Below are 15,085 nucleotides of genomic sequence, written 5' to 3'. Positions count from 1 at the left end.
AGACAGACAGACAGACAGACAGACAGACAGACAGACAGACAGACAGACAGACAGACAGATAGATAGATAGATAGATAGATAGATAGATAGATAGATAGATAGATAGATAGATAGATAGATAGATAGATAGATGGCACAGAGTGAGTTGAAGATGAAGGGGTGATACCTGGACAATAAAATTAAGAGGTGAGAGAGGAGTATACTGGCAGAAGGAGAAAGGGAGAGGTAGAATGGGATAAATTATCTCACACAAAAGAGACAAGAAAAAGCTTTTACAGTGGAAGGGAAGTGGGGGAAGGTGAGAAGGAATGAATGAATCTTATTCTCATCAGATTTGACTCAAGGAGGGAATACCATACACACTCAATTGGGTAGGGAAATCTATGTTACCCTACAGGAATATAGGGAGGAAAGGGATAAGAGAGTGAGGTGATGATAAAGGGGAGGGTAGATTGGGGGAGGAGGTAATCAGAAGCAAACACTTCTAAGGAGGGACAGGGTCAAAAGAGAGAATAGAATAAACAGAGAGCGGGTTAGGATGAAGGGAAATATAGTTACTTTTCCACAAAATGACTACTATGGAAGTGTTTTGCATGACTACACATGTTTAACCTGTATTGAGTTGCTTGCCTTCTCAATGAGGGTGGGTGGAGAGGGAGGGAGGGAGAAAATTTGGAACCCAAAGTTTTAAAAACAGATGTTAAAAATTGTTTTGACATTCAACTGGGAAATAAGATATATAGGCAATGGGGTATAGAAATCTATCCTGCCTTACAGGAAATTAGGAGGGGAAGGGGATAAGAGAAGGGGTGGGGGGAGATAGAAGGGAGGGCAGATTAAGGGGAGGGGTATTCAGAATGCACTCTGTCTTAGGGTGGAGGGAGGGATGAGTTGGAGAGAAAATTTGGAACTCAAAATCTTGTGGAAGTGAATGTTGAAAACTATAAATAAATAAATAAACAAATAAATAAATGGATGAATAAATGAATGAATGAATAGATAAATAAATAAATGGATGAATGAATGAATGAATGAATGAATGAATGAATGAATGAATGAATGAATAAAAAGAAGTCATGAAGGCCTGGGTTTGAACTTGCGCAGCAACACTAACTTGGATATAGATACTAGTCAAGTCACTTAACTATCCTCAGACTCAATTCTGCAATCTTTAAATTATAATAATATTAGTACCTTCTATACAGGATATTTGTGGGGCTCAAATGAAATAATATATGTAAAGCAATTTTTAAACATTAAAGTGCTATAGAAACATGGGGAAAAGTACCTCTGAAAACAGCTGCACAAAATCCTTGAAGCTTGGGACAGTACACCCGCCACACTGGAAACAAAGCCCTACCTTAACAAAGAGATTAAAAGTCAGGTAATTAGCTCGAAAAATAATCAGACAGCAGAAAAATACTCAGACTACAGAATCTTACTTTGGTGACAAATAAGATCAAACCATACAAGCAGAAGAAGACAACAAAGTCAAAGCTCCTACATCCAAAGCCTCAAAGAAAAATAGAATCAGGTAGCCCAGAACTCAACACAGCATTTCAGGAGAGATCTGCCAAGGGAACATATTGTGGTAGGATCCCCTCCTTATTCCTCAACCAATGCCTCTGTAATGTAGCCTGAGATTGCATCAACTTTTTGATGCCATCTCATACTATCGACTCATATCCAGCTCATGGTACCCTAAAACCACAAGTTTTTTTTCAGATGAATTGATGTCTAGCCATGTCCTCTTTCCCATATCTTGAACTGGGGAAGTTGACTTCTTGGACATGTGGCAAATAAAAATTAATAAAGGCAAATAAAGGTACAGGGATCCAAGCAAAATCAGTTTATTAACAGTGCTTCATAGAACTATTAACAAAGTAACTCAGACTGGCAACCTCAAAAAAGCCAGTGACTTCAATGAGAAGGAGGGGACCCTCTTTATTGACATAGAACAAAGAAGGGGTCTGGGTAGTCATGGAATATTATGTTTGGCTATACTAAGAAATATGGGCTGACATCCAGATGAAACTTATCACACCCCTCTCTGACAATTAAGGAATGTTAACTGTTTTATGGGCCCACCTACATCTTGTAATCTTTGCTAGAGGATCAAAACTACCAGTTCTGCTGTCTCCTTGGAAGAGATTAAAAGCTCCTCTAATTGAGAGAGGACAGACAACATATCTTTTGGGGATGGTACCAAGTTAATTTGTGAGGCTTAAAAATAAACAGATGCCCTGGAATTATCCCGGTGACTTCCAGCATGAGCGATAACAAGTTTTCTTTTGATTATAACTTTAAACTAACTAAGAGGGAAATCTAAATTACTCAAGGACATAGAAAGAGGATTTATGCAGATACAGAATCAATTACAATGTGAAATCAATGCAATAAAGAATCAATTACAAAGTAGAATCCATTTGAGTTTTTCAGACTCAAGTGTAAGTCTTTGCAATTTACTCTGATTCTGAAAGTCATTCCCAGCCTATCCCCAACCAATCCACCCAATGTCTTTGCATGTCTCATCTCCCCAGCTGAGCTAAGTTGATCAAAATTGACTTAAAATTTTATGTAAAGGTTTTCAATGTTACTGGAATAGTAAACTTGACTTTGAGAAAAGCAACAAAATTAGGCTATTTTCTCTAAGAACTAGGATATACATGTGATTGGCTTCCAAATGTTTCTAATAAGAACAATGACAAAAGGACAAGTAAACACAATATTCCTGGATGATATATTTTTTTTAATTTTTGACAGTTCCTGAAGGTAAAGAACAAGACTGAAAAAGTCAAACAAAGTACTTTACATCCTTCATATTTAATTGAATATATGCAAAGGAATTTTTTGTAAAAAAAAAAAAACTCTTCTTTTTTTCTCCTGCGATATAATCAGGCTTTGATTACATTTTAGTGGTAAATTGGATTAAGGATTTTGCATATAAATTTGAGTTCATACTTGTAAATAAACTTTTAAATCATGCTTTTTTCCTGTTTTGAAGTCTCTATCTGATAATATTAGGAGAAAGAAAAGTTCCTTTTCTAAGTCAGGACCTCATGGATCCCTTTTAAGATTATTTCTTCAGCCTATAGATAGCATTATTCCTATCAGGTTCAGGAAAAGATGGAAAGAGCAGGTGAGTGATGTATGAAGACTAAAATTCTCTGAAATTTCAGGTGACGCATGGGTTCCCAATTCGATGTTCTTATAGCTCTGTTTTTTTATACAGATAGCACCGCAAAATTTGTACTGGTTTTAACTACAATGAACTAGTTAATGAAAGAAAAAATGTAAGAAATTGTGTCAGGCCTTACTAAATTGTGTTAAGTCTTATCTCTAGCAGGCTCTAACAGCATTACCTAGGAAACCTCTGCATGACTTAGAACCAGGAAAGTGGACTACTAGGAGGAAACACCTTTCCAGAATTGCCCTGGGAATGAGGCCTATTCCAGAATCTCCAAGGGAAGATCTTTCAAAGAACTAGACAGCAAAGGCCCAAAATCAACTATGCTGACTAAATGGATAACTGGATTAGGTTCCCAAGAACCAGATGGATCAAGGATACCTCACATGATCTAACATTGATGATCACACTCTTGATTTAAAGTCTCCTGGTGCTCATGGTTGCCCACAGAGGTGTATGTCCAAATTCTAATACAGACATGGACATTCATAAGTGTGGGATCGAAGAGAGGTATTACAGACCTCTGTGATCAAAATAGCAAAAACTGTGATGGCAACTTTTTATTTTCTGTTCCCTTCCATTAATTTTTTATTTTTGTTTATTTATTTATTATTTTATTCAAGATTCAGGGTCATTCCTCCTGCAGCTTTTGGTTACCTGAAGACTGTCTTCTGTTGTAGTAACTTCACCTGATCAAAACCTGACTCATGGAACAATAGTATTAAGGTAAAACTGCTTGACATCCCCCAGATTGAAGCCATGGGACAGATAAGGTGATGGAAGTTATTTGAAGAATCCCAAACGTCCCAACTCCTTGGTTATCTTGGCAACATATAAATCCCTTCCTGCTAAATGTAGCTTAATCTGTAACCTGACTTAGTTTACCTGCAGGGTCTGTTTAACTAGACTTGTTTCCTTGGGGGATGGATGAGATTGTGAATCTGCTTAACTAAATTTTTTCAACTTCTGTGACACTGAAGGAAGTGTGGGAGTATGAATCTGCCTTTTTTTACCTTTATAACCAAAGACGATGGTGAGATTGTAATACGTAAAAAAATTAGTTTTCTGTCTCTCTGATGCAATTTTCTCTAGAAAAAGTCTCTAGAATTCTAATCAGGGGTCAGGTTTTTATTTTTCTGCCTCCTTAACCTGTGTGTAAGAATGATGACACCTCTGTGATTTCTACATTGGCAGTAGTTACCTGCTACATGAACTCAAAATGTAGATATCATTCACATAACACCTCAAAGCCCTCAATTCCTTTAAAACTCCATTCCAGTGATGCCTCCTACAGGAAACCTTTCCTGATCTCTTCCACAGCAACTGGTACCTCTCCCACCCACATCAAAAGAAAAAAAAAATTACATTGTACTTATTTTATACATATTCTATACACACATGTGGGTAGCTGCTAGGTCCTTCTTTAAAGAGTAAACTGCTGGAGGGCAGACTCTTCCTCTTAATCTTTGGTACCACTGGGGCTTAGTGCAGGGCTGACTGATCTATGGATTCGGCCCTATTAAATTTCTTCTAATTAGCGTCAGCTCCAACCCAAGTCCCAAGAGCAAAAAAGCTTTTGCAGGCAATGTCTTCATGCCCAAGAGGGAGACCTACTGCTCCCCGCCCTTCCAAATCCTAACCCCAGCTTGGGTGATGTTTTGAAGGTCCTCAGGCACCCTCCTGCTGAGTGTACGAGCAGTACCACAGAGAAGGGCTGCCCTGTCCATGCAGTCTGAGGGCCTGGGTTTGAAGACTAGCTCGCTCAGGTGGACCTTGGGCAAGTTGCTCACATTCTTCAGGTCCAAGATTCCTTTTGATGGGAGTAGGGACCTCCAAAGTGCCTTGCAGCCCAGAGCCCTGCTAGGCTTCAGATCGAAGAATCAGAGATGAAAGGGACCTTTGAATGACAAAGCCTTTCTCCAATGTCATCCATCATTTGCCAGAAGAGTTTCACTGAGAAGAGAACCCCGCCTCCCCCCCCCACCCGCCCCCGCAGCTTGTTCCACACTGGGAAGCTTTCAGTAGCAGGAAGCTTTTCCAAACTTGGAGCCTCATTGCACCTTTTCACAACATCCCTCACTGCTCCCAGCTCTTCCCTCTAGGGCCCAAAGGAATAATTATAATTGTGTTCCATCGAATGACTGAAGACAGCTGCTTGATAGCTGTCTCCTCCCCCTCCCCACCATGGAGAAAGTGGGGTTCCTAGAGGTTAGGTGACAGAGAGCAGGTGTCAGAGGCAGGGAGGGCTGGCAATGTGCTATTAGAGCCTCTGGGATCAACTCAGGTCTTCAGGTAGCAGATACTTAAGAAATATTGGATGAGCGGGGAGGAAAAGGAGGAAGAGGAGGAGAAGGAAAGAGAGGAGAGGGGGGAGGAGGAGGAGGAGGACACCAGACAACAGTGCTGGATGGGTCTCAGATTGCCCCATTTGCAGCAGCTCTAGCAGCCCCACAAAATCAAACAAAAATTAGAGAATGAAAGTCATCATCCCAATGCCTTGAGCCACAGCTGTAAAGGGACAGGGCAGGCCCTCTCTGGACCAAAGGGAGCTCCAAGACTTTTGACCACAGCTGCTCAAGCAAAACGTGGTGGAATAATTTTGCTCCCCAACATGAAAACAAAAAGCTAGTCAGGAATACTGGCAGTCCTGGTTGTGCCATCCCCCTCCCCCCTTTCCAACAAGATTCCATCGGAGACCCCCGAATTGCATTGAATTGGTTAAATAAAGGGGTACTTCTGCCGCGTTGGGGGTGGGGAATCCTTAGGATCCTTGGGGAAGAGACTTCTGAGAGGTGATCGCTGGTAGCCTGAAGTCAGGAGAAACCTGGGTTCGACTTTGGAGACACTTGGTAGCCGTGTGACCCAGGGTAACCTGCTTCACTTGCTGGTTCCTCAGTTTCCTCATCCGGAAATGTGGGAGCCCGCCTGCTTGATTCCCCCATTCCCATTATAGGACTGTCATGAGGAGCTCGAGAGAACTGAGCCCGGAAAGCGGAGCGACACTGACGAGTTGTTTGTTCCAAAGGCAGGCAGGAGGTTTGCCCAGACGTCCTCCCCCCACTCCCCCAGCCAAGCCTTACTTCCACTTCTGGGCCCCTCGGGAGCGAGCTGCAAGAAACCGAGGATGGTTCTGGAAAGGCGGTGCTGGTGCGGGCCCCTGTAATGTAGCTGGGAGGCGGAGGCGGAGGCAGCTATGGGCTGGAGCCTCTGACAAGTGGACCGACACCACGTGACACTTCCCTGCCCCACTCCCCAGCAGCCTAGGGATGCCGGAGCCTGCAAACAGCTGTCCGGGAGCCGCCCTGATCCCATCGCTCGCTGGGCCAGGAAGGAGGCGCCTGCAGCTGGAACTCTCAGTGTGAGTCGGCAGTTCAAAGCCCCCTGCACCCAGGAAGGTGAGAAGGAGAGCAAGGGTCCGTAGCCGGAGCCCTTCTTTTGGGGGGGGGGGGTTATTTGGGGGTCACCCCAGAGCTTTCTGTCTCGCATTCTTTCTCCTCTGCTGGGGAAAGTGTTTGGGAGGAAGGGAGTGGGCGTCATGGCACCAGACAAAAGAGCTGATGGAGGGAGGGTTGATGGGGGTTATCTCCATCCCCTTGCTTCTGGGACCCCACCTACCCACGTTCCCCTTCTGATCTAAGCAGTCTTTAGGCTTTTTCCCTAATTGGCTTGGCAATACTTAGCCTCCACGGAGAGCATCTGTTGTTCCCAAACTGGACTTAGGTCTATCCCACATGTCTCATGCTGCAACATGAGCTCACTTCCTTGGGTTCTGGGCTCTGGGGACGTGAGGATCAGCTGTTCCCCATGGGCCCTGTAAAGGGCAGTTAGGCAGGCACCACCTCCCCTGCCCTTCCCATTGCCCTGAAGGCAGGTAATGAAGCGATCCAACTGCCCTTAGACCACCTAGGAAGGTGGAAGAAGTCAGCTCCCAGACGTGACTCTGGGGAAGCTGGAGCCCCTGCTTTCTCCCTCCTGATTTCCTACTACAGGTGGATGGAGCACAAGACAGAGCTAGGTGCTGCCCGAAGCCACTGGGCTGACAGAAGAGGCTCCCTAGGATCCTTGGCTGCCCAAGGGGTAGGCAAGCTCTCCTCTCTTTTCCTCCATACACATGGCACCCAGCTTCCCCATACACATAAGAAACCTGCTTGGTTTTCTCCTCTCCTCAACCTCCCCCCAACCTTCAGGGCTCCCTGACTATACCTTGTGTTGGTCCTCAGCATTGGGACCTTCCTGGGGCTCAGGCTGCTGAACTAGTGGTGCAGCCCACAGGAGCTTAGGTCTGGAGTGGGGGGCTGGTGAGGTGGAGAACTGGTATGGAGCCAATAAGCCCTGCCCTGGGGACAGGGTTGGGGGTGGCCATCTGAGCCTCTTTCTTTATCTATCTGTCTTTCCTCTTCCTTCCTTTCACTGTCTCCTTTTCCCTATCCTTTCTTCACGGTCCTTTAAGAGGAGGTCTGATTGTTAGTGCATTAGGCCCCTCCCAGTCCTGCAATTCCAGCCCTGCCCCCCATGGGGGAGGGAGGCCAGCACCAGGTAGAGAAGCCACAAGTGGATGAGAGGTTTGGACAGAAGGAGAAGGGAGGCAGAATCTTTGGGAGAGATCACGCACCATTAGGTTTGGGGGAATAGAGTCATAGGTCCTCAGTGTGGAATGTGCCTTAGATATTGTCTACTCTAACCTCATTTATTTTATAGAGGGCAGCCTGTGGCCCTGGGTGGGGAAGAATCTTGCCAACATTCATATGAGCTATAAAAAGCAGAGCCAGGATTTGAATCCAGGTCCTCTGACATAAGAAGAACTTCAAATGAGAGGTACCTGAAAGAGCACTAAGCTGCCTCTGCAGGTGGCAATGCATCCCCTGCAGGCCTCCAAAAGACCCGGAATGAGGGAGGGAAGGAGGAAGGCCCTCCCTCGCTACTGTTCACATTTAACTGCTTCCCATGGGCCAGGCGCTGAAGAGGCAAAGATGCTGCTTGGCTCATGGTACTTATGTCTATGCTCAGGAATTCACTTGAGTTCTACCCAGGGGATAAAGTTCACTTTACAGGCTGGTAGACCAGGTCTCTGAGGTCACTTCCACCTCAGACCTTCTGGGATTTAGTGTTGTCAGATGCAGGCTTCTCTACCCGGCCGAAGATGGGGTCAGCTAGAATAGGACTTGCTCAAAGAACATTATGAAGTCATTGACGAGGCCCTGCAAGATGGGGTGGACAGAAGGCTCAGAGAGCAAAGGGAAAAAAGCCCTGAGGCCCTGGGCAGGAGCCCCTTGAGTAAGGTCCAAAGGAACTGGGGAGGTGGGGTAGCAAGGGGACTTAGAAACAAGTTTCTGAAAGATAGAACTTAAGCTTTCTTTGACACCAGTCTGGGCAAGGCGGAAGCCTGAAAACTACTCCTCAGTTTACTTGTTTTGGTAAATATCTTCCCCTCACCACAAGGCCCTAATTACACAAGGGCACATCCAGGGTCCACTCTGCAGCTTTGCTGAGGTTCAGAAGAGTCAGAGAGGGCAGGGTGTGGCTATGGTCAGGGTAAAGGAGATGGAAACTTTGGAGTGTCCAGGCATGCTGCCCCCTCTTTTCAGTCCCCAGGCAACCGCCAAGTCGGATAAGTCCAGGGGTCCCAGACCACAGCTATGGAGTGAGCCAACCCTGAAGGTCAAGCAACAAAAGCCTGCTTCTTCCCTCTACCCCAAAAACAGCCCATCCCCACGTGCCAGTAGAAACTCCTCAGAAAACTGAAAAGGAGAGAAAAGACTGGAATGGGCAAATACCTTTTTCAGAGGGCAGCCCCCACCTAACCCCCTAAACAACACCGAACAATGTTTGTACAGCTTTTCTCTAAGAACCAAAGAGCCTCTAAGGCTCTAAAGTAGAATTCTCCTTTCCTTGATGATTCCCAATTTTAATTGTAATCTGCATCCCAGAAAACCAGAATGCATCCCTCTTTGAGAAATGGTGCCCCAAAGTCCCAGCCCAGTTCCAAGCTGAGAGAAGCTTCCCTAGGCTCTGTTCAAAGCACTTGCAGCTCGTCCATGCATTAACTTCCAAGGAGAGCCGAGTCTCTCCAGCCTTCTGCAATTAGACACAGTGCCTGGTGACGGCTGTTGTCCCCTGCTGCCTTGGAAAGTGAAGGGGGTGGTCATTCCAGGCAATTACATCATAGATTGGCTGCGTAGTCCTTCCATGGGGAAAGGGCTCCTTTGTCCCCATGTGGCTCACAACTCTGGCCTCTGTCTTATCTCCCCTGGGCATCGCCGAGGGGCCGGGGCCGGGCCGGGGAGGGATGTGGAAGGAGTCCAGCCCTGCCACACCCAGATTCCTGGTGCATCGCCATGTTGTCCTTGTGTTCGCAGGGACGTTGGGCGGCGGCAGACTCCCACCGAGGATTCCTGAGCATGGAAGCAGGTGCCGGAGAGCAGGTTCCCGTGTTCTCAGCCTGGGATCACGGTGATGGTAACTGGAGCGGGGACATGCGGCGTCTCGCCATGAGTGAGAGCAAGGACGAGGGGCTGGTCTTCAGCGCCATCATCCTCGCTCTGACGGAGGGTGTGGGGCTGCTGGGGCTGGCTGGCAACGGCATGGTCCTGTGTCTCCTGAGCAGCCGCATCCATCGGAACAACTTCTCCATCTACCTCCTGGACTTGGCCAGCGCCGACTTTCTCTTCCTTTGCTGCCACTTGGTGATCGTGGTTCCTGAAACTCTCCAGCACCACTTCAGCTTCCCCCATTACGTCTATGACAGCCTGCTGGCCCTGAGGTTCTTCTTCTACACGGTGGGCCTGAGTCTCCTGGCGGCCATCAGCACCGAGCAGTGTGCCGCCACACTGTGGCCCTCGTGCTACGGCCGCCGCCGGCCCCCGCACACGTCGGCCATCGTGTGTGCCCTGCTCTGGGCCCTCTGCCTCGTGCTGCACTTCCTGTCGTACGGGACCTGCGGAGAGCTGTCCGGGGGCGACGTGGGGACCGTGTGCAGCCGGATTGGCTTGGCCCGAGTGGGCTTGCTCTTCCTCCTCCTGACCACGATGTGCGTGTCCAGTCTGATGCTGCTCGTCAGAGTGGAGTGCGGCTCCCAGCGCCGCTGGCCCCAGAAATTCTACCTGATTATTCTGTTCACCGTCCTCACGTTCCTCTTCTGCGGCCTTCCCTTTGGCATCTACAGGCTCTCCCTGAATTGGCTGGACATCCCCGCCTACTACTACTGCCTCAGTGTTCTGATGGCGTGTGTGAATGGCTCAGCCAAGCCACTGATTTACTTCTGCGTGGGCAGCCTCAGGCAACGCAGATTCCGGGGACCCCTCAAGGCCGTTCTCCTGAAGGCCCTGGGGGATGAGGAAGAGCTGGGGGAGGGAGGGGAGATGCTAGACATAGGACCCGTGGAGATATAGGCCTTAGCCCCTGGGGGCACCCCTCGGGATGCCCAAATCATTTCCTTCAGCCCAGATCCAGCTGCAGCCACTCCCCCGCCCCTGCCAATGAGACGGGATGCTACCCTAACTTGGTTCCCAGAAACATTTCCTCTGGGGTGGAAACATCCACAAGCCTGGAGTCCCAGGATTTCCTGGAGCAGCCAGGGCCTGGACTGGTTTATTGCATATAGAGGCTTTAATTCAGTATAACCCTCCTGCCCCTTGGCTAAGTAGAGGGAAGGTGAGGCTTCCCCATCCCCTATCATGGGAATCCAAATTCATTCCTCACTAGGTCTGGGTGCCTGAAACCACAGTGTTGAAGTATAGAGGTTGCTGAAAGCATTTGAACTCCTTCTTCAGGAGAAACAACTGACCTGAGTACTTAGTTAGCAGGAGTCACTATCCTCAGATACCTGAACTCCCAGGGGCTTCTCTAGCCCAGACTCAGGTCCAAGTGAGTTCCTGGCACCTACCTCTCTAGACTCTGTCCCCTCCCCCCATCCCTGCCATGAGGCAGTGTCCAGGGTATCTCACTCCCTGGGTCCTAATATTCAGAAGGCCAGTGTCTCTTCCCACAATCTTTCCTGTCCCCCAGGGCTGAGAAACTGTGTTGTTCCTGTCCTGTGTAGACAAGCTCACCACAGACAAGTGCTCCCTGTATCCCACCATCCCAACCCAAGTCAAACTACCACTGCCCAGGAGTTAGTGGGTGGGATTTCCATATTACAAGTTCATATGCATGGCCTTTCACTGAGGATCAGAAAACTGGTCACCAAATTTAAACAACTCACTAAAAAATCTTGCCGCCAAAGGGGGAGAGAGAGCAGTCTCATCAAGATGGTGATGTTTGGTAGGATGGATCAACCATCAGGTGCTGGAGCCACTGTGATAGCCAGTCTAAAGCACAAAGGTTCAAAGGTGAAGAAAGAAAGAATTAAGAGCACATCCAACCTCCGAGGGCACCTGCTCAAGACCGTCCCTAAAGAGACATTCCCCCCTCCCACATCCATCCACTTGGCCAGCCAGCCTGTGCTTCAGGATTTGGTGGTAAGGTCACGCCTCTCGAGGCAGTGCCTCCCATGGCTCTTCTTATGGGGACTTCCTTGCATCAAGACCAAACTTGATGCTCTTTAACTTGGGACCAGAGATGTAAAACTGGAAGGAACCTGTGAGGCCAGCTAGCCCTAAAGGAAACTGAGGCTCCAAAAGTCTGCCAACAGTCAAGAAGCATCTATTAAGTGTTTACCGTGTACCAGGCACTCAGGTGATTTCCCCACAGTCTCACCACTCACTCACTAAGTAGTGTCAGAAGCATTGACCATGGTTTTCTGACTCTCTATCCACAATGCAAAGCTGCCTAACTCTGCCCTGGAAGGGGTGGGGGGGAGCAGAAAAGACTAATTCTTCCCCTGGACTGCCCTTTGAATACAAAAAACTCCCCAAAGGCAGGGGCATGGTGGGAGTAAGGGAAGGAAAAGAATAGGTCGGGATAAAGGCTCTCACCAGGTCTCAGTCCCCAGAGTGGGAAGGATATAAACCAGTGTGGGCCTGGACGAGGCTGGGAACAGTTATCAGATACGACAGTCTTAAGATCCCAGTCAGAGGAGGAATGAGAACCAGTGATGATCCTTCCAAAGATTGCCCCTGGATTTGACCTGTCCAGGTTCAGCTAAGTTCTTATCACTTCTAGTCAGTGACTAGACTAGATGCCTAGGTTCTTCATCCCCTCCACACCAAAGCAGCTCACTGACTTTAGAGGGAGGGGACAAGAGCCATTTTTCTATCTCTGTTGCTACAAACAGGTGCTAAGAATTGACTGGTAAGGCCCTTTGATCCTACGCGTGTAAATTTCCAGCATGGGACATGAAAGTTTCTAGAAAATGGCAGCAGGAAGAGATGGGACCAGAGTAGAGGCAGCCTGCCAAAAAGAAGGCCCATAAGTCTCAGGCCAAAGAAATTAAAAGATGTTTTTTGGACTATCGTGGTTCCTTTATCCAAATCACTGATAAAAAATTTTAAATGCCACAGGGTCATGCAGACACCTGAGACACTCCACTGGAGACCTCCATCTGAGTGAAAATGCTGATGTTAATGACAATCTCTTGAGTCTGGCCATTCAACCAGTCCTGAATCCACCCAATTGTGTAATGCCTCACTCATAACCCTTCTTCATTTCCATAAAAAGAGCATGAGAGACTTCGTCAAGTGCTTTGCTCAAACCTAGGTTATCCATATCTGCAGCATTGCCATGAACTATCTGTCTAGTTACCCTGTTAAAAAAAATAAAATAAAAGGTTATTTTGGCATGGTTGATGCTTTATTAAGCCATGCTGGCTATTTACAATTTCTCCTCCTTTCCTAGTTGTTCACTGAGCCTCTTCTTAACTGTCCACTCTAGAATATTGCCAGGACTAGCATTCATAGGTAAGGCCCCTGGTCAGCAGGATCCACCGTCTATTGTCTTTTGAAATGTACCAATTTGTCCTTTCCTAGTCTTGGAGTCCTGTCCCAGTGGCTGTCATGCCCCCTCTGTCTCTTCTCCAGATTCAACCTCCCTCATTTCTTTCCTCGGGCAGGCTACATAGGACATCATATCTAGGACCCTCACCCTCTTCTGGCTGCTCTGTAGCTTACCAAGGCTCTTCTGAAAATGGGGTCCCAGAGATGACCACAAGATACCAGATGTGATCTGACAAGGGCAGAAGAGGGACTTCCTCACCCCCTTCCTTGGCATTTTAGACAACATGCTTCGATCTGCCGAGTTTCCAAAGACATCACAGAAATCTTTAGGTATATTTATAAGCAAGTCTTGCTCTATGGCCCTGTGAACTAGCTAATGATTTCATAATTATGTCATTGTTAGTGGGAAGAAAGAGTGACAGCAGAAATTGGCTCATTCCTTCTCATGTCTCTGTAACCACCATATTTGTCCCAGATCTTTTACATATATGATCTCATTTGGAGCCATCACTTTCCCTGGGACAAAGCGAGAGAGGGTGGGGGACCCAGGAGGTAGACTTGGGGTCACAGGCTTAGGTCACTGGATGTTCCCTACAAGCAGAAATTGCTAATCTGTTTATTTATTAAAGAGAATTGAACAGTTCACCTTTGTGTGCCCCACAGCACACACTCTGGTCAGACACAGTCAGGCCTCAGACACTTCCCTGTGCCCTCCATCACTGATAAAAACTTCTGCTCCTCCCAGGGAAGAGGACACCCACAACCTCCCCCGGAGGAAGGGTCCCATGTGGTTGGGGGAAGGGCTGCAGCCCCACCCAGTGACCCCCAAAAGCTCATACTATCAGAAAGATACATGGTGATACCAACATATACATGTCTCTATATGTGTGCATGTGTATATATGCAAGCCTATACATATCTATACTGTATATGCCCCCATACACTGAGAAATAGACACATGGTCCAATGGAGGAGTAGCACCAGGGGGGCTGAGGGGTTCTTTATGCTGGATCTATGCCAGTGTAGGTCCTCAGATGGAAGGGCAGCAGTCAGCTTCAGCCCATAGACTGGAGGCTCCTCAGAGGGCTGACTGTGGAATGGGCCAAATGCTCTCCCCCAGGAGCCCCCCATTGGAGAGTCACTTCAACAAGGACCACAGCTTCTCAAATCTCCAGCTAGAAGGCATCTTGGAAGTTCTCTCATCCAACCCACTTCATTTTCCCAATGAGGAAGCTGAGGCATAGAGAAGTTAAATTATTTGCTCAAGGTCTCACAGGTAACAATCACAATAGCATCGGAGACAATGTTTAAATATAGGAACTGGCATTGCAAAGTCAGCCTCAAAATCTTACAGTTTCTCTGCTCACCACATCGCTTGCCTGCGTCCAGTTCTCGCCACCACTCCCATTCAGGCCCTCATCACCTCTCCTCTGTCTGCTGCTGTGGCTTCCTACTGGTCACCTCAAATCTCTCCCCACCCCATTCCATCCTCCACAAAATAAGCAAAGAGTTTTTCCTAAAGAGTGAATCTGATGACGCGGCTCCTGTGCTGAATAGCTCCTTATCACTTCTAGGATCAAAGGGAAAACATTCCTCAGTCAGGCACTTAAAGCTTTTCCCCGTCTGCCCCTTCACAACTTTCCAGTCTTCCAACACTTTCTAACACCCGTTTATTCTACCCTCCAGCCATGCTAGCCTAACTTGCTGTTCTTAACGCACAATGCACCATCACCCATCTACTTGACTTTCAACCGATTGTCCCCCATGCCTGGAAGGCCCTCCTTCCTCATCTCCGCCTCTGGGCACCCCTGGTCTCCTTCGATACTCAACTCATACACCACCCGGGATGCCTCTCCTGATTCCTCCTTTCCCTCCCACAAGTAGTGTCTTGCCTCCTTATATTCAATTTGCATGTGCTCCATAGATATTTATCTAGCAACAGCTGCTGGGTCCAAGGGGCTGGAATGCTACACCCTCTCACTCCCCATTATGTTGATCCCTCAGCTCTGAAATCACACACACGGGCATG

General features: G+C 47.5%; 1 protein-coding gene and 1 pseudogene across 3 annotated transcripts; both read left to right on the top strand.

Moving 5' to 3' along the window:
* Positions 1-6,608, top strand: part of LOC114047758 — a 19,717-nt pseudogene extending 13,109 nt beyond the window's left edge.
* MRGPRE (MAS related GPR family member E) lies at positions 6,482-12,900 on the top strand. Of its 3 annotated transcripts, XM_027868709.1 has the most exons (3): positions 6,486-6,582; positions 7,177-7,264; positions 9,544-12,900. In XM_027868709.1, exons 2-3 carry the CDS (start codon positions 7,181-7,183, stop codon positions 10,573-10,575), a joined length of 1,116 nt encoding a protein of 371 aa, XP_027724510.1. In that variant the 5' UTR covers positions 6,486-6,582; positions 7,177-7,180; the 3' UTR covers positions 10,576-12,900. The 3 variants fall into 3 exon arrangements, with proteins under 3 accessions (XP_027724512.1, XP_027724510.1, XP_027724511.1); XM_027868711.1 differs by lacking the exon at positions 7,177-7,264 and having other exon boundaries at positions 6,482-6,545; XM_027868710.1 differs by lacking the exon at positions 7,177-7,264.
* The last annotated feature ends 2,185 nt before the right edge of the window (positions 12,901-15,085 follow it).

The sequence above is a fragment of the Vombatus ursinus genome, unplaced genomic scaffold (genome assembly GCF_900497805.2).
Source record: "Vombatus ursinus unplaced genomic scaffold, bare-nosed wombat genome assembly UNPS02014790.1, whole genome shotgun sequence".
Classification (NCBI taxonomy): Eukaryota; Metazoa; Chordata; class Mammalia; order Diprotodontia; family Vombatidae; genus Vombatus; species Vombatus ursinus.
This window is presented reverse-complemented; position numbering and strand designations above follow the sequence as displayed.

Excerpts from the sequence above, each read along its gene's own strand:
- MRGPRE (XM_027868709.1), top strand. The coding sequence starts at position 7,181 with ATGGAGCACAAGACAGAGCTAGGTGCTGCCCGAAGCCACTGGGCTGAC. Across the intron at positions 7,265-9,543 it reads GATCCTTGGCTGCCCAAGGG|GGACGTTGGGCGGCGGCAGA; the intron begins GTAGGCAAGCTC and ends TTGTGTTCGCAG.